Here is an 18,444-nt window from a genome sequence, read left to right as displayed (position 1 = left end):
AACTCCCTGTCTCTGGGTGAAACCCCTTTGCCACAAGTCGAGCCTTGAAAGTCTGTACTTTCCCAACATGGTCTCGTTTTCTCTTGTAGATCCATTTACAACCAATTGGAATACATTGATTCCATTTCGAGGTCCATCGCTTTTATCCACTGGTCTCGGTCCACATCATTCATCGCCTGTTTATAGGTTGATGGATCCTCTATGCCATCATCCGGTATGACGATTTGAGTTTCAGTTAAAGCCAAGTAACGGTCAGGCTGATGAACAATCCTCCCACTACGTCGAGGCATTCTCAACTCTTGAGAAGGATGTGACTGACCATAAATGTTAGTTCCATCAACTACTTTAGTTGATGAACTAGCTCTTTCTGCAGTGTTTTTGGACATCTCATTCAATACTAGCCTACTATGAGGTTGATGACTCCTAATGTGGTCTTCCTCTATGAATGTGGCATTTGTCGACACAAATACCTTATTCTCTTTAAATCCTACAAATAGGCATAATTATTCTCTTGAGGTATCTTCAAGAGAATAACTTTAAATCCTACAAATGAATCTATCTTCAAAACACAACTTTAAATCTCTCACTGCTTTCGCTGAGACAATATCTCCAATTCCAACTTTGAAAATTATCTCGCCTTCTTCCAGCTTCTTCCAAGAACTAGTTTCCTTAAATGAGAACAAATATGGTTAGTGGCTCCTGAATCTAGTATCTAGGTGGAAGTATCATACTCCACTAAACATGTTTCAACAACTAGTAAATCGTATTTACCTGTCGTTGCTTTCTCTACCTTCTTCTCGCCAAGGAACTTCGGGCAATTTCTCTTCTAATGCCCGTCTTGGTTGCAATGGAAACAGACTCCCTTTGCAACATTCTTTCCGTTGTCAACCACTGGAGCCTTTCCCTTTTCCTTCTTCTTCTTCATTTGAACATTTCTGTTTTTTGAAGGTCCAGCTTTTGCTTTAGAGGTCGAACCTCTTGGTATTTTCTTTGTGGTGGCAACGTTTGCCTCCACTTCCTTCCCCTTTGCCTTAGTAAGGTTCTGGAAACGTTGAAGCTCGTTTAGAAGGGTTGTCAAGTTGAATTCTATTTTATTCATAGTAGCATTGGTCTGAAATGGTATGAAGCTCTTCGAAAGTGACTCCAAAATAAAACTTACTTGACTTGCCCCATCAATGGTGGCCTCGTTCACTTCAGCAGTATTGAAGTGGACCATCATGTCCAGGAAATGTTCTCTAACAGAGGTCCCCTCCTTCATATGCTTGTTGTAAATGTATTTAAGTGCCTCGTGTCTCAAAGTTGATGAAGGTTGCTCGAACATTGCCTTTAATGAATCCATGATTTCCTTTGCAGTCATCAAGGGTTCATGTTTCTTTGCCAATACATTAGTCATGCTGGCAAGAATGTAGACACGGGCCTTATCATTGGCCTTGACCCATCGATCAAATGCTTCCCGAACATTTTGGTTGGCATTTGCAGCAGGGGTTTGTGGACATTCCTCAGTTAAGACGAATCGTAGGTCATCGATGACTAGTATTGTAATGAGATTGTTTTTCCACGTTGAATAATTATCTCCATTTAGTTTTTCCGAAGCTAAGAATTGAACTATTGAGCTATTCAGGCTGAAAAACAAACATACTTTATATTAGATATAAGTTCTAAATCCAATGTTAAGTTTAGCAAATTCTAATAAAGTACCCAACTTTTATTTATATTTGCAACGATACTTCAATGGTTTAGAACAGCCTCCACCGAGGAGCAGTCGACCATTCCTCTATTGAATCAAGACAATCTTGACTAAATGCTAATACAAGAATAACTCTTATTCCTATAGCCTTTAGTTATAGTTTGGTTTGGTCAAGAATATACTAACTCTTAGTAATTCTTGTAAGTGTGACCTTCCAGTTTCAGACTTCTAAGATTAGGATCAATATGCTCCCGAAATTGGAAAGTCAAGATTGAAAACGAATCTAAGAAATCCTATCCTTTTAGGAGTTTGCGTTGTTCAGAATTCTATAATACCACCCTCCGATTGGTAAGGTCGCTCCAGGGCCGACATGCAAGCGCATTATAGAACTCTCACGGTTCGACTTAATGGAAGAGACCGTAGGATTTTGTTGACACTAATCCTTCACCCACTTACTATGAACTACTTCCCCTATTCACCCTATTCATAACCCAGGCAAACACTCTCCGAAGGGAGGCCGTTCCCAGGGCGCACGAAGCCAAGCATGGATCTCATGTTGTGAACTCTTAGGGACGCTAGAGCTAATAGTACGTTACTAATCTCCAGCTGAAGTGTTATTGACGGTTTATGGTATACTTTCACTTTAGGCATATATTCAGGCTAAATAAACATATCCTAAGTCTAGGTGATTGATCCAAATATAACTCTTATATTGAATTTAAACCTACGATGTCTAGGTGATAAACCAGTTTTATTACCTCACACCACTCACGCATGCTCATGAAATTGGTTAACACAAGTCAAGAACCGACTCAATCTCCAGGTAGAGGGTGTTCCGTAAACCGTCAACTCAAATACCCCCAGCCTTAGACAAGATTTTATCGGGTGAGTGTTCATGTTTTACCAATTTATGAGTTAACGACCTAGTTTTTGCCTATGAAAACTTTGCATTGGCCATTTAACCCTATGTGAGCATGCATATTATCTTTGTTATGGATTTTAATGTCTATCTCTTTTATAACACTTATAAACTATAGGCATGCTCCATAACCATACATTCAAATCATAATTTGAACTTATCATGCATACTATACATTATAACTACTTGTAACATATCTAATGCATGATACATGCTTAATCCTATGGCGGGATTTTAAATCTAAATCGCATACATTATGCACATTCAATAACATTTAATTCATACATTCATAATGCATAATTAAATCAACAATTAAATTGGATCGGTTTTGGCATCCTTACAGTTAAATTAAACTAAATTATTACAAAACAATTTTGTAGAAGCTTAACCCGACCTTGAACCCCTTCAAACCGGACCTCCAAGAACCCAAACCGGCTTGAACCAGCACGAACCAGACCAAAAGGGAGGAAAACCAAACCTGGTCAAAATCTTTGTTGCAGGTGGGTCTGAAGCTAATTTTTAGCCTTTATCTCTTCCAATTTGACCAAATTACATCCTAATTTCAACTCTAAAAGCTCCGGAAGAAAAAAAATTACAAATAAAAGGACATAATTACAAGCCAAAATTAAGAGGATTGCCAAAACCGTAATATGTCCAATTTAATTCAACCACAACATTCATCAAATGAATTTGTAACCACCATATGCAAATGAATGTTATTCTAGATGTTCTGATACCATATGATGGAAAATATACATACATGGGCAGCGAAAGAGAGCAAGGATCGAAATAACAATCTAGATTCATATTACAACCTAGGATTAAACATGCATGATCATACATTATGATGCTTAGAGAAAGGTAGAGAAAATTACATACCTTTGTAGCTTTTCAATTTCTTCAATTAGCTCCAATGAGGACCACCAAGAGGTCTTCCTAGCTATTCTCAAGGCTTGGAATAGAGTGGTGGGACTCTTTTTAGAGAAGGAGAATTAGAGAGAAATATGGAGCTAAAAGGAGTTATGTAAGCTTTTTGGAAAACATCAAATGGCCAAAGGTTCCAAAAGTTTTCAATGTTTGAACAAAAGCCTTCTTAAATAGGCAAATTACATGCAATTATTGTATGTGAAGTTCACCAAAAGCTTACAACACATATTCCACTGATGCATGGCATGACTAAGTGTTAAACTGCATGTCTAAGTTCACCAAAAGCTTACAACACATACTCCATTCATGCATGGCATGACTAAATGTCAAAATACATGTCTAAATTCACCAAAAGCTTACAACACATACTCCATTCATGCATGGCATGACTAAATGTCAAAATGCATGTCTAAGTTCACCAAAAGCTTACAACACACATTCCACTCATGCATGCCATGGTTAAGTGTCAAAAAGTGGATTTTTTTAGATTATTTAAATGTTCCACTCAACAAGTTAGTGGAATTTTTCACCAACTTTGGTTAAAAATATTATTTTAATCTTCTTAGTCAACCTTTGACTTTCTCTGGTAAAGTCAACTATTTGACTTTTACCGAAATCCGACTGTTTGATGAAATTCATGCCTCCGATTATGAATATGCATTCATAATTTTAATATTTAAATCCTATTTAAAAATTTTGACCAAATTTCTCAATTGATATCATATGTCAATTTCTTAATCATATCTCATATGATTAACCTAATTCGTACGATTCGAATTATTCCTTCAAATGATTCCAAGTTTATTCCTATATGAACTAGCCAAGGGACCTTATGGACCTAACGATCATGAGCTCCAACGATCCGAGATTAACCGATTAAACTCTTTAACGTAGTTAACCAACATTCGTTAACTACCGGGCCACTCCACTAAAGCCCGTAGCTGCATTCTCCTCACTATAGATATATTATGTCCATTTGATATAATCATGATCGGTAAGTCGCATCACAGGTTGTTCGTAATTACAGCTGGGTCAAAATATCATTTTACCCCTGTAATAACCTCTTGTTCCTTAAGTCCTACTGATCCTGATATGAACCAAAGTGTCTTAGTCCTCAAGATTTAAAGGAAGTTGTTGGAGAATCCTATGTCCAAGATGACAACAAAGTGGAGTTGCATTAAATGCACTCTAGTGTCATTTATGGCAACCTCAAGTAGCATTGAATGAAGTCAAGAACAAGTCCAACTTCATTTACTACAAACTCAAGTTGCATTAATGAAAGTCAAAGTTAAACTCAAGATGCATTAAATGAACAAGCCTTCAAAGTAGTTCAAAATCAAGTTCATTCACTCTTGGAGGGTTACAACTTCTTGGTTTTATGGTGGAGGAGTTTCATTCTCGGATTTAAAGCATGCTTAATTGTATTTTCAGTTTTAAACATTTCATTTATGTGTTTTAAGTTACATTTGAGTTAGTGGTGGTTGTGGTATTGATGTAGTAGGGAGTTACAACGTTTACAATTCTTTTAGGTTACTTGAAGGGTTGTTTTGGAGGCTATAAATAGCCTAGCTTGTTCCCTTGGAAAAACAGATTTTGATGATTGAATGAAGTTGCTATTTTGCTTCAAAAAGCCTAGAGCCCGTTTTTCTTTGCAATTCTTGAGTGTTAGATTTGCATGCTAGAATCATTCAAGTAGTCTTGATCGAGCTACTTGTGGAGTGGTTCGAATCTTGAGTTTAGAAACAAGTTTTCTCTACTCTTGATATTGATCGTCAAGGTAAATCCGTTCTAACTTCTTCCTTGGGTTGACATCATCTTGATTTGGGGGTTTTAGCATTTGTGATCTAGGGGTTTGCATAACCATAAGAGTTCTTAGATCCAATTGGCTATTGTTTCTTATCATTTGGTATCAGAGCACTAGGCTCTAGATCGGATATATGTTTCCATTTTCGTATTGCTCTTCTTGTTCTTTGTTTTGAAATTTTTGTTCTTATTGTTCATCTCGTTACATTCTGTCCAGGTATCTAAAATACAAAAAAAGTGTCCTTTCCATTATTCTTTTCCTCCTATTGTCTTCTATGAGTTTGTAGATCTCTGTCTTATCTACAACTTTGTCTTCTTTTATATCTTCTGATTCAATTTGCTTCTGGGTGAAAAGTTCGAAAATTGACATTCTGTTCTGTAAAACTGTTATACCCGAGAGCATGTGTTCTTTTTTGTTCTTTACATTTTTACTTCCAAATCATGCTAGATCTGAGTTGTGCTGTTGAAATTACCTATTTTTGTTAATCTAGCTGTTGGTAATAAATCATATCAATTACTTTTTGATTTATTTCCACAACTAACCGTTACTCATTAAATTTTTGGCCATTACAATTGTCTCAATAATTTGAAGCCATTTGTTGTTCAATTCTCATGATGTTTTTCTTGTGTAACTCATATCTGTTGTCAAGGCTCAATTAAACTCCATAAATTCTCAAAATAGCCTAATTGTTCAAGAGTTACATTTTCTAGTCTTTTGAACTTCTTGTTCCATCATAATTATCATGTTCCAATTCTTTCACTTTCTTCTTTAGCTTGTTTCTTGATTTGAGTTTTGAATTTACCCTATATCAAGTTATTTGAGTGTTTTCTTGTGTGTTATATCTAACCACTTGAGTTGCAAACTTTGCTCATTGGCTTATGTGACTTTCTTGAGAGTGTTGTTGTTTTGAGTAAAAACACGAGTGATTATACCTTTACGAGTGTAAACACGTGAGGGAGTGGTTGTGAGATCCGTTTTTCTTTGTTACTTTGTTTTCTTTTGCAGCCATGTCTGAGCAAGAGAATTTTACAAAGATTTTCCACAACATGGAGCATTTGACAAAGACGCTCCAAAGGTTGGATTCGAGACTCAAATTTATTGAAAGACAACCAACACATCCGAGCAAAAGAGGAGTAATAATTCACTACACCACAAGGAGTATTGGGAGGCCGAAGGAATGGAATATGGTGGATGTTTCAATGCTGTCCAAAGGAGAAATCTAAGAGGAGTTCATAATGTTGATCATACCTTGGGAAGCATCAAGCCTAAACTTCCTATGTTCTATGGTAGGACAAACCCGGAGGAATACATTCAATGGGAAAGGCAAGTTGAACGTGTCTTTGATTATTATCCTTTAAGTGATGAAAGAAAGGTAAAACTCATTGTTGCTCAACTTCGAGATTATGCAATTACTTGGTGAGATAAAATGTTTTTGAGTAGGAGGAAGAACTTTGAGTGTCCAATAGACTCATGGTATGTTCTCAAGCATTTAATGAGAGAGCATTTTTTTCCCAAAGTGTTTCTATAAGTTGAGATCTTTGCGACAAGGTAGCAATAGCGTGGAGGCTTACCACATGGAGATGCAAATGTTGCTTGAGGAGCTTGATCTTTATGAGGATGAGGAAGTTACAATGGCTCGTTACTTAAGAGGACTCAAGAAGGAGATTGCAGAACGACTTGATCTTCAATTTGCGAAGATTTAGAAGGGATGGTGCACATGGCCATAAAGATTGAGAAACATCTCCAAAGGATGTCTACGAGGTATACTAAACTTAAACCATTTTCTAAGATTCATTTATCTTTAGAGAATTTTAGTTTACCAACTAACATTAAGCCTATTGTTGAGGTAGAATGTGATCAAATTCAAAAAGATATAGTTTGTGACCTAGTGCCAATGCATGCTGATAGTGTTTTATTTAGTAGGCAACTAGATTGCAATGAATTGTTTGATTGTAACACTTCTACTATTGTAACACCTACACCTCAAGAAGCATATGATGTTGTGTGTGAGTTAGGGAAAAAGGCGCATGAGGTCGAGACAAAAGCATGTGAATTGTTTGAAAAAGAATCTTGTGTGAGAGAAAAGCATGAGATTAGTCTATGACCTAAAGAGAAAAATGAGAGAAAAGCCAAGAATGTAAGCTTGTTTGAAAAAGTTTGTGATGTCAACTATGTTTTATTTTCCAAACAAAACATTCTTGATCTTTCGTACAAAGGCGTTTGTTATCTAACGGGAGAGCTTAAACCATGTTGGTCTAGTGTTTCCCTTGAGTTTTTACAGGAGGCTAGAACACTCATTGAGAAGATTGAACCAAAGATTGCTTCCAAAATACACCATGGCAGTCAACATGTGGTTTACAAGGCTGAAGCATCTCGTGAGAAGCAAAAGTCCAAATTTGTTTCTAAATTCATTCATGGCAAGAAGCATACAACGTTCAAACCGGCTTATTGGGTTTTGAGACACTATTGGAAGGATCGATTTTCTGTTGGAAAGAAGTTGAAGAGGAACCCATGTAGAGATATACACTTGACTTTTGATGATTTTAAGAGTGCTCTACACGGCGAGTTTGATGAAGATTACATATTCAATGCTGTTGATTTCCGTCCATTTTGATGTAGGAGATCCTTTTGATTCGAGGACGAATCCTTTTGAAGAAAGGGAGGATGATATGAACCAAAGTGTCTTAGTCCTCAAGATTTAAAGGAAGTTGTTGGAGAATCCTATGTCCAAGATGACAACAAAGTGGAGTTGCATTAAATGCACTCTAGTGTCATTTATGGCAACCTCAAGTAGCATTGAATGAAGTCAAGAACAAGTCCAACTTCATTTACTACAAACTCAAGTTGCACTAATGAAAGTCTAAGTTAAACTCAAGATGCATTAAATGAACAAGACTTCAACGTAGTTCAAAATCAAGTTCATTCACTCTTGGAGGGTTACAACTTCTTGGTTTTATGGTGGAGGAGTTTCATTCTCGGATTTAAAGCATGTTTTTTTTGTGTATTTTCAGTTTTAAACATTTCATTTATGTGTTTTAAGTTACATTTGAGTTAGTGGTGGTTATGGTATTGATGTAGTAGGGAGTTACAACCTTTACAATTCTTTTAGGTTACTTGAAGGGTTGTTTTGGAGGCTATAAATAGCCTAGCTTGTTTCCTTGGAAAAACAGATTTTGATGATTGAATGTGTTGCTATTTTGCTTCAAAAAGCCTAGAGCTTGTTTTTCTTTGCAATTCTTGAGTGTTAGATTTGCATGCTAGAATCATTCAAGTAGTCTTGATCAAGCTATTTGTGGAGTGGTTCGAAATCTTGAGTTTTTAGAAAAAGTTTCTCTCTACTCTGGATATTGATCATCAAGGTAAATCCGTTCTAACTTTTTCCTTGGGTTGACATCATCTCGATTTGGGGGTTTTAGCATTTGTGATATAGGGGTTTGCATAACCATAAGGGTTCTTAGATCCAATTGGCTATTGTTTTCTTATCAAATCATCTAATGAACAATGATTTGTAGTCCAACTATCAAATCGAAAAAAAATCCTCTCAAACCTTTTGATGAGGGTGGCGCCAATTGTTCAAGACTTGGATTCAGCCCTTAAAAGAACAACCTTTCTACTATTCCAAAATTAGGTAGAAGTGAATTCCTTCTTACACCCTATGTCCCTAACTATCTACCTGGTCTTACCCCTGAAATGGGAGGTTTATTGAGCCAGCGCTGTTGAGCTGCTCTCACCCATGCAGATCTAAGGATATTCCCGAGTAAACAGAAGTTCATATATAGTTAGCTCAGGATTAAGATCGAGTTACCTAGGCCATCAAAATCGTGATAGTCAGTTTCAGACAGTAAACGGTGTTATAAATTAAAAGTGACTATCTCATGGTCCGGTCTTATGCAAACTCTTTGCACATGATGCCCCCACTCACATGTCTTTACATGAATGAATTAGGATCACATCGTTTATACTAGCTTCAAAGTGGGTTGCATCCATAGTGTCCCCAAAATAAGGCGCCCAACCTTATTCCTATACTATAAACCATTTAAACTATTAACTTAAACTTGATCCATATTTATATCTCTACATAAAGTTTGAGTCTCATGTAACAGTCTATGATCCTTAGTTTATTGGATTTAGATCTAGTAAGAACATTTTATTTGATTAATAACTACTTATTGATTATAACCTTCAATAACAACTTTATTGAATGATAAAAGTATATTTGGCACTTACAAACTATGTGTTTTTGGACATAAAACCCAATAAACTCCCACTTGGACTAAAACTCCAATGGTACATTTTATTGAGTTAACAAAACTCGTAGTCATAGACTCTCTAGGTGACCCTCAAACACTTTAGCCGATAGCGCCTTAGTAAATGGATCAGCAAGATTCTCTTCCGAGGCTATCTGAGTGACGACCACGTCTCTTACTATCTCCCTTATTATATGGTATTTCCGTTCAATATGCTTTGTTCAACTTATGGCTTCTAGGTTCCTTGGAATTTGCAATTGCTCCACTGTTATCACAAAAGAGAGTGATAGGCAGATGTATGTCTGAACGACTTCCAGATCAGTCAAGAATTTCCTGAGCCACACTGCTTCATTTGCTGCTTCACAAGCAGCTACGTATTCAACTTCCATTGTGGAGTCTGCACTGCAAGTTTGCTTTACACTTCTCCACACTACTACTCCTCCATTCAGAGTTAATACTGATCCCGATGTAGATTTTCTAACATCTTTATCGGTCTGAAAATCAGAGTCATTGTATCCAGTAAGGATCAGATCCTTAGCACTATACACGAGCATATAGTTCCTCGTTCTCTTAAGATACTGGAGGATATTCTTAACGGCAGTCGAATGATCATATCCTTGGTTGGACTGATATTTGCTGACTATCCCTACTGCATAGCATATGTCAGGTCTAGTACATAACATAGCATACATTAAGCTTCCAACAGCTGAAGCGTAGGGAATATGTCTCATCCCCTCAATTTCTTGAGGTGTCTTAGGACACTGTTCCTAGGTGAATTCCATGTCTAAAAAAGGTAATAAACCTCTTTTGGAATTCTGCATTTTATATCTAGGCAACATTTTGTCGATATAAGTTGCTTGAGACATGGCTAGTGTCTTGTTCTTTTGGTTCCGAACTATTTGGATCCCTAGAACATGTTGTGCATCTTCTAAATCTTTCATTTGGAATTGCTTAGCTAGCCATTGTTTAACGTCATGCCCTTGTGGTTAGAGACAGATGTCAATTACTCGCTAAACTAATGTTGCTATTAATTTTATACTTTTAAAAGCTTGTTTGACTTTTTTTTTCTTAACATTTTCACTAACTAATAACTTCTTAATTTGTTAATCTAAAAAAAAATTCTTTAAGTTCCAATCCAATATTTGAATTGGATTTGACAAATATTTCTTCGCAATCAATTTTAGTAAACCCGTATCCTAAAATATAATTACACATTTATAGATCAAACAAGAGGTAAGTTTTATCCCTTCCAACATTAGGTTGCTTCCAAATTTCACTTCCCAAACTTACCTTCTATAGAACAAAATACTATACACCACCACACCACCCCATGTACACATCCTAGATGAAAATGCCAAATCTTCATCGGGCACACCTGACAGGGTTAAACATGATTAAATCGTCCATTAACCCAAAAATTACTTACACATTAAGGTAAATTTAATCATTATTCTAAAGATACTGAATCAACTGCGATTCTATCCCATCGCCATTCATTTGGATTCCCGCATCTGAATGAGTATAGTCGGATACGGCATCGTTCAAGTCGAACTCTGAAGTCTCAGTAGACGTTAGAGAGCTTTCCATGGAGGACATTCTTGTTGTTGTTTTTCTTCTTCTTAGCACTCTGGCTTGTGCTGCAGAGTTGGTGAGTTCCGAGCTGTGGCATCCAGAGGAGACCATTGAGGCCAAGTGGGAGAGCTCCTCCTGCGCCTCCGCCAGCGCCTCCGAGCAACAGCCGTAGCCGGCGATTGTCTCTTGCGCCTTTCTCAGCACCGTCTGCAAATACTTCCCCTGCGCCTCTATTCTCACCTGCAAATGCCTCTGTACCTCTATTTGCATTTCCCAGGCCCTCCCATATCTTCATCATTCTACATCCAAAACAAACAATTTCTTTTCAAATTTCTTCGTTAAGAATAATGAAATTCAAGAATGGGATGCCATTTCTCTTACTCCTTCTCGTTCTTGTTTTCAATCTGACTCCCGTCTCTGTTTCCTCTGTTCAAATGCTCCTCTTTTCTCTGCATCTCTTTTTATGTCAAATAAAATAGTTAGGCCTGTTAATAAGGAGATCGTGTGGAAAAGATAGTGATGAATTAAATTTGTTCTTGTGGATTATTAATAGTAACCTTCCAGCTTGAGTCGGCTGTTGGTTTCACACTGCTGGCCTTTTCCCAATCTGTATTTCTGGTTGTACATAGACAGAGCAGGAATTAATTCTTTTTTTTTTTAAATGGAAATTAGTTAGGAAGGTATAGAAGAAACAAAAAAATAAAACCTGTAAATGGCTCTTGAGGTGGTACAGAGTGAGTCCGGTTATTCCCATCGCTCTCATCAAGCCCTTCGGTGTGGCCTCTACAGAAATTTAAAAGAAAAAAATTATTGGAAATTAATAAATTAATCAGAATAAATAATGATTTGAAAAAAGAATAAAAAAAAGTTAAACTCAACTATCTGCTCCACCAAGCTGATTCACGGCCTCTACAAATCTTTTGTGAAGCTCAGGCGTCCATTTCAGCCTGGGTTTTGCATCTGTAGACAAAACCAAGTTCATGTTTTGATTCTGAATAGTTTTTATGTTTAGAAGAAGAAGAAGAACATGATGATGATGGAATTTTGGTGGGTTGATTAAAAAAAGGCAAAGAGAATTGAATTATTCATTTTCTTTGAATATCCTTAGGGGGAAGCAGGCCGTGGTTGGTTTCTGGTTCTCTTTATACTATATAAATTTTTGGTTGTTGCAATGTCCGATGTTCTCACTCCATATCTGGAGGAGACATAAGTGGGGCTATGTTATGTTGGAAGGGAATATATGCTCATGAGCTGTGACTTTCTTTCCGTTCTATTCTATTGCTTCCCGATTATATTATGTTGATACCATACCAATTTTTATTTTCCCAATTATATATATATAGTTTGTAATGGGAGGGTCTGAAAAACCCAGGCTGACTTCATTTTACTTCGATTACTGACTTATCATTAGATCACTTTAGGTGGGACACCATACTCGAGTTTTTTTATTGCAGGTTCATTTGCTCATCAACGACGCCCTGTTTTGAGGGACACGTGAACCTCTAAAAAACTTGATTATATATATATATTTATTTATTTATTGTAATTATGGTTTTTTTTTTTGTTTTCCTTTTCTTCTTTGACTTGAAAGGATGAGAGAATCTGAGAAAAACCGAAAGAAAGATACAGTGTTGTGAGGGAGTCTTAAAAGCAGAGAAAAGAGGAAAAAAAAGTGTATGGTTTGTTTTTATCTTGCTGTTTTCCTCTCTATTGATTCCTTTGCGAAGCCCCACCAACAAAAAACACCCCTCCCTCAGCTCCCATCATACACAACTCTGCTGATGCTCTGAGGATGAGAAGTTTGCTTTTAAAATATTGATTGCCAATTGCCATAATGGATATTTCTCTTTTCCCGATTGAAAGGGAATACCCCCAAATGGCTCTTTCTTGTCTTCGTTTTTCTCTCTCTTAGAAAAAAAAGTTTCCCTAATTTTTGGTTTTCTTTTGTTTTTGCTTTATTTCGTTTTTTTTTTTTTTTTGAGTGTATGGTGTGGTTGGCAGATTCTTTTTGTTCTTTGCAAAGGATGGAGGAATCAAAGAATCTAACCTTAGATTTCAAAAGTCATCTACAAAAAAAAAAAAAAAAAGAAAAACTTATCCTTTTCTTTTCCAAATTCAAGCAAAAAAGAGAATCATACCAACTAATTTCATCAAACTTTTGCAACCAAATTCAATTCCTTCCATTATCATCTCCATATCGCATTTCTGCTTTTTCTCTGTGAGTTGATATGCAAAAGAGTCTCACCAGTCGGCTCAAACTTTATCTGAAATAGAGAACCTTGTGTTTAAGTTTTGACTTGTTTAATTAAAAACTATTTTCATGTTAATATTTTGAGAAATTGCCTTTAAAAATGTTCGTTGGGTGATTTGTAAAAGTTAAAAAGTTATGCTAGAAACCCATAAATTCGGAAGGTAAAAATAATTATTCCTGAAAATAAATTAAAATAACAAGACAAAACAGTTATAAATATATAGTAATCTAAATAGGTTTGGGGATAAAATATCCAATTGCCACGTGGATGACAGAGATTGGTTGAAAACAAAAGAAGTTGTTAAAAAGATCTGCCTAGGAAAATCTCTCCTCAAACCTTCCGAGGAGAGAGATTCAACACTCCCAATTACGTTACAACTTCTAAAATATCCGAGCACGATATGCTAAAACCCGACATTTCCGACCTCAAAACCGACCAAGGTAACTGCCTATCACGACCCCTGTCGGGACCTAAACTTATTAATAGAGGGTCCCATTTCACCATCAGGTAAGGAATTTTCTCCTCGAACTTAATATTGAGTCCGAGCTACCTACTGACTTGAGCGTCAGAGATTTTACCCTTTGGAGCAGGTTTTTCCCATCTTTCAGGTCGGAGCTAGGATCGAGTTCGAGCTAGGTAACCGTTGTGCGAATTCTTGCATAAACATTTGGCGGCGTCTGTGGGAACCGACATTTAAGGTCATCCTAGTAACCAAAAGAGTGATCCGAGGATGGTGCAGCCAGTGAACTCTGCCAATACAATAGAACGGAGAGGTTTGAGCGCTAACGGCACTCAGCGTGACCCCGATGCTAGGATAGTCGAGGACCAGGTCCGAGCATGACAGAAGGAAGATCTGTCGCGGAGATCTACTCGCCACGTGAATCAAGAACGACCTCCCACTCACCTAGACCTTCAAAGGCCAATCGAGGTCGAGGTGGGGCATCAAAAAAGACCTCTCGAAGAGCTGCCCCAACCACGGACCCTGAAGTCCTGGCTACCCTTCAACGGGAGTTAGATGACATGGGCAACCGAGTGCGCACTACGGAGGAGATGTATACCGAGATGACACGGGCTAACCGAGTAGGATCTCCTTCCAAAATCTCAGGCGAGGACGACATGCCTGAGGTTGGGGAGGATCAAGATCCACCCCTCCACCCTGACGATCGTGAGCCCATCAACGAGGGAGTCGACTATAGCTTGAGGGAGCATGATCTCATGAAGCACCTCGTTGACAAGAAGAGGAAGGCCTCACGAGGTCTAGGGGACTCTCCGTCCTGCTCCCGGGAGTATGCCAACTCTAACCTCAAAGCTCAATCGAGGTATAAGCCTCTAACGCCAGAGACCGTGATTACCAGGGAAGAGTTCGACCTGATGAAGCATAGGTTTGACGAACAGGTTGAGGCACTCAAGCCTAAGTATGAAAGGAAGGAGAACCCATTTGATGATGGCGAGATGGGCGAATCGCCATTCACTTCAGATGTCTTAGAGGCCCCTATCCTCTCAAAGTTCAAAACGCCCGCGATGAAGCCCTACGATGGGTCCAAGGACCCAAAAGATTATGTTGAGGTCTTTGAAGGCCTCATGGACTTCCGAGTAGCCTGAGATGCCATTAAGTGCCGAGCTTTCCAGATCGCTCTGATGGGGAGTGCTCGGCGCTGGTATCGAAGGCTGCCGGCAAGGTCGATCTCGACCTATAACCAGCTGAGAAAATAATTTATCAGCCAATTCTCTTCTTGGCACTATGAGAGGAAGACAACCACTCATCTTAGGTTTATATTGCTACAAGGTCATGCCCTTCGGTTTAAAAAACGCGGGGGCGACTTACCAAATAATGGTGAATAAGATGTTTGATAATCAGATCAGACGTAATATAGAAGTCTATGTGGACGATATGCTGGTCAAGAGCAAGCAGACCAGGTCACACTTGGCCGACCTAACCGAGGCCTTTGAGGTACTTTGGAGATTCCAGATGAAGTTGAATCCCGCCAAGTGTGCTTTTGGAGTTTCATCTGGCAAGTTCCTAGGCTTCATGGTTAATAACCGTGGAATTGAGGCCAACCTAGACAATATAAAGGCCATTCTTGATATGCAGGCGCTAATGACCATTAAGCAGTTACAATGCCTTAATGGTAGAATTGCCGCTCTCAACCGATTCGTCTCAAGGTCTACCGACAAGTGCATTCCCTTCTTCAAGGTGCTAAGGACGAAGGGGCCATTCGAATGGACAGACGAGTGTGAGGCCGCTTTCGAAAAGCTCAAAGACTATCTCTCCTCGGCACCTTTACTCGCAAAGCCAGTGCCAGGAGACAAATTATACTTGTAATTGGCTGTTTCGGGTAACGCAGTCAGCTCGGCCCTGGTTAAGCAAGATGGAACGCAGCAGAGACCGTCTATTACACAAGTAAAGCCATGACCGAGGCCGAGACAAGGTATCCCCAGATGGAGAAGCTTGCCCTCGCCTTGGTCACCTCGGCACGAAGACTGAGACCGTACTTCCAAGCTCATACCATGACTGTGCTCACCAATGTTCCCTTAAAGCAGGTTTTCCACAAGCCAGAAACATCGGGACATTTGATGAAGTTGGCCGTAGAGTTGAGCGAGTACGATATCCAGTTCGAACCCCGAACGGCTATAAAAGGGCAAGTTGTTGCAGACTTCATAGCCGAGCTCGCTCTTCCATCAGCTCAAACCTCCACACCCGATCAGCCTTGGACGGTGTATGTGGATGGGTCTTCGAATGAGAAAGGATGTGGAGCAGGTGTGCTTCTCCTCGCCTCGGATGACATGCGCTTTGAATACGCCCTACGCTTCAACTTTCGCACTTCAAATAATGAAGCCGGGTACGAAGCCTTGTTTGTCGGGCTACGCATGGCCAAAGGGCTGGGGGCCACCCATCTTCTTATTTTCAGTGATTCGCAACTGATAGTGAATCAAATTAGGGAAGATTATCAGACAAAAGACCCTTGGATGGAGAAGTATCTGGGAAAGGTCAGATCCCACCTTGCTTACTTCCAAACCTATGAAATTAGACAGATTCCGAGGTTACAAATTTCCAATGCCGACGCCTTAGCTAAGTTAGCGTCACCATACGAGACTGACCTGGCGAGGTCGGTCCCCGTGGAAATTTTAGACAATCCTTCTATTTTGGAGTTGGATATGATGGAGATCGACTCTCATCCCTCGTCGTGGATGGAGCCAATAAAAGACTTCCTGGGGGGAAAGGTTCCAGCAGACCCGAGGGAAACCAAGAAGATGACGAGGAAAGCAGCTCGGTACTTGCTCCGAGATGGAACCCTGTACCGGCGCGGCTTTTCCTTGCCCCTCCTTAAGTTTATTTTCGAGGAAGATGGACATTATGTTCTTAGGGAAGTTCATGAGAGAGTCTGTGGTAACCATTTGGGGGCTAGATCTTTGTCGGCAAAGGTCATTCGTCAAGGCTACTACTGGCCCACGATGGATCAAGATGCAAAGGAGTTCGTGAAGGCATGTGACAATTGTCAGCGCTTTGCGAACCTCGTCCACCAGCCTGCCGAGCTGCTGACTCCGATCTCGACACCCTGACCCTTTGCACGGTGGGGAGTCGACCTTATTGGACCCTTCCCGTTGGGCAAGGGATAGGTCAAGTACGCAGTTGTGGCAGTAGATTACTTCACCAAGTGGGCTGAGGCCGAAGCGCTCTCGACAATTACGGAGGCTAGGGTCACAAACTTCATTTGGACAAACGTTTTGTGCCGCTTCGGCATACCTAATGCCATCGTGACAGATAATGGCAGGCAGTTTGACAATGCCAAGTTCAAAGACTTTTGCCGCAAGCTCGGAATTAGTCATCTCTTCTCGTCCCCGGCTCAGCCTAAGGCCAACGGACAAGTGGAGGCGGTAAACAAGATTATCAAGCGCGGAATCAAGTTATGACTCGACGCAAGGAAAGGACGGTGGGGCAGAGGAGCTACCTGAAGTACTTTGGTCCTACCGAACTACCCCGCGAGAGTCAACTGGGGAAACCCCGTTCGCAATGGCCTTTGGCTCCGAGGCCGTGGTGCCCGTCGAGATCGGTATGCCAACTGAAAGGGTTGAGTACTACGAACAAGTTAGGAATGAAGAGGAGCTACTCTTGAACCTTGACCTCGTCGATGAAAAAAGAGAAATGGCCCAGCTACGCTTGGCCGAGTACCAAAACCGAATGGCAAGGCACTATAACGCGAAAGTTCGACCTCAGAGTTTCCAAGTCGGACATCTAGTCCTTCGCAAAGTACAAAAGCACGTCGAAGTGTTGGAGCCGAGTTGGGAGGGGCCATTCGAAGTCAGAGGTATTGTCCGACCTGGAACGTATATGCTTGCGGACCTCAAAGGAAACCTGCTATCGCATCCATGTAACGCAGAGCATTTGAAGAGATATTATCCTTGAAATGTTAAAATGGTCCAAAAGCGGATTGGACTTGCAAAAGTTTACAGGGCCTAACCCTAGTCCAACCCAGTAAGGGACTCCGTGCTATTTAATTTCATTCTCCTAAGGGTGCTAGTTCAATGTGAAATTAATTGGGGGCCCGAGGTGGGTTAGGACTCAAGAGAAACTCAAAAGCTCTTTAGAAAAAGAAATGCATTAGTCTGAAAAAGCTTAGTTCGTTGATTTCAAAGGTTTGGCTGAGGTTTATAGACCTCGTGACCAAGTACAAAAATGGAATGCAAGGCAGGAAATAAGCACAACAAAATCTGTAAAAGGCAGAAAAGTGGGTTAGCTGTCTCTGAGGTGCGATCCTAGCTCCCCTTGGGACCCGAGGATGTCAACCTCCTGAGAGTCGGTCATCCCAGCTTCCTGAGTGGAGTTTGCGCCGGCAGCAGAAGGAAGAGTCCCGTTAGCGTCTTGGGAAGAAGGATCATCATCCTCCTCCTCCTCGAACTCAGCGTCAAAGTTAAGCTCCTTCAAGCAGCAGTCAACACGGTCCTGGGGGTTAGGGGCTCCATTCGACCTCGAGGCCCACTTCTCAGTGTATCGAAGCTTGATGGGTTCAAGGTCGAGCTCGGGAGCCACCTCTTTG

The 18,444-nt window shown here is 39.8% G+C and overlaps 4 protein-coding genes and 1 pseudogene across 4 annotated transcripts; 2 read left to right on the top strand and 3 right to left on the bottom strand.

Moving 5' to 3' along the window:
• Positions 1 to 826: 826 nt before the first annotated feature.
• Positions 827 to 2,069, bottom strand: LOC148209698 (uncharacterized). The gene is made up of 2 exons (XM_088126955.1): positions 2,023 to 2,069; positions 827 to 1,622 (listed from the first exon to the last, which is right to left on the bottom strand). The coding sequence occupies exons 1-2, from the start codon at positions 2,067 to 2,069 to the stop codon at positions 827 to 829; spliced, it is 843 nt and encodes a 280-aa protein (XP_087983081.1).
• A 7,736-nt stretch (positions 2,070 to 9,805) lies between these two features.
• On the bottom strand, positions 9,806 to 10,315 carry LOC148209697 (secreted RxLR effector protein 161 pseudogene; annotated as a pseudogene).
• A 380-nt stretch (positions 10,316 to 10,695) lies between these two features.
• On the bottom strand, positions 10,696 to 12,402 carry LOC111023622 (myb family transcription factor IPN2). The gene is made up of 5 exons (XM_022301096.2): positions 12,036 to 12,402; positions 11,863 to 11,939; positions 11,714 to 11,771; positions 11,538 to 11,613; positions 10,696 to 11,455 (listed from the first exon to the last, which is right to left on the bottom strand). The coding sequence occupies exons 1-5, from the start codon at positions 12,136 to 12,138 to the stop codon at positions 11,146 to 11,148; spliced, it is 624 nt and encodes a 207-aa protein (XP_022156788.2). The 5' UTR covers positions 12,139 to 12,402; the 3' UTR covers positions 10,696 to 11,145.
• Positions 12,403 to 15,817: 3,415 nt separating this feature from the next.
• Positions 15,818 to 17,320, top strand: LOC111023625 (uncharacterized). Its single transcript, XM_022301099.1, has 2 exons — positions 15,818 to 16,891; positions 17,027 to 17,320. Exons 1-2 carry the CDS (start codon positions 15,818 to 15,820, stop codon positions 17,318 to 17,320), a joined length of 1,368 nt encoding a protein of 455 aa, XP_022156791.1.
• Positions 17,321 to 17,420: 100 nt separating this feature from the next.
• On the top strand, positions 17,421 to 17,813 carry LOC148209696 (uncharacterized). Its single transcript, XM_088126954.1, has one exon. The coding sequence runs from the start codon at positions 17,421 to 17,423 to the stop codon at positions 17,811 to 17,813; it is 393 nt and encodes a 130-aa protein (XP_087983080.1).
• Positions 17,814 to 18,444: the final 631 nt, after the last annotated feature.

The sequence above is a fragment of the Momordica charantia genome (assembly GCF_013281855.1).
Source record: "Momordica charantia cultivar OHB3-1 chromosome 8 unlocalized genomic scaffold, Mcharantia_2.0 BLBB01000008.1, whole genome shotgun sequence".
Lineage (NCBI taxonomy): Eukaryota > Viridiplantae > Streptophyta > Magnoliopsida > Cucurbitales > Cucurbitaceae > Momordica > Momordica charantia.
This window is presented reverse-complemented; position numbering and strand designations above follow the sequence as displayed.

What these genes read in the sequence shown, in the direction of transcription:
- LOC148209698 (XM_088126955.1), bottom strand. Translation starts at nt 2,069, where the DNA reads ATGCGCTTGCATGTCGGCCCTGGAGCGACCTTACCAATCGGAGGGTG. An exon ending in ACCTTACCAATCGGAGGGTG is followed by an intron (nt 1,623 to 2,022) that starts GTATTATAGAAT and finishes TTTGTTTTTCAG; the next exon opens with CCTGAATAGCTCAATAGTTC.
- LOC111023625 (XM_022301099.1), top strand. Translation starts at nt 15,818, where the DNA reads ATGACCGAGGCCGAGACAAGGTATCCCCAGATGGAGAAGCTTGCCCTC. An exon ending in ATGCAAAGGAGTTCGTGAAG is followed by an intron (nt 16,892 to 17,026) that starts GCATGTGACAAT and finishes GGCAAGGGATAG; the next exon opens with GTCAAGTACGCAGTTGTGGC.
- LOC148209696 (XM_088126954.1), top strand. Translation starts at nt 17,421, where the DNA reads ATGGCCTTTGGCTCCGAGGCCGTGGTGCCCGTCGAGATCGGTATGCCA.
- LOC111023622 (XM_022301096.2), bottom strand. Translation starts at nt 12,138, where the DNA reads ATGAACTTGGTTTTGTCTACAGATGCAAAACCCAGGCTGAAATGGACG. An exon ending in TCAGCTTGGTGGAGCAGATA is followed by an intron (nt 11,940 to 12,035) that starts GTTGAGTTTAAC and finishes AAATTTCTGTAG; the next exon opens with AGGCCACACCGAAGGGCTTG. An exon ending in ACCTCAAGAGCCATTTACAG is followed by an intron (nt 11,772 to 11,862) that starts GTTTTATTTTTT and finishes ATGTACAACCAG; the next exon opens with AAATACAGATTGGGAAAAGG.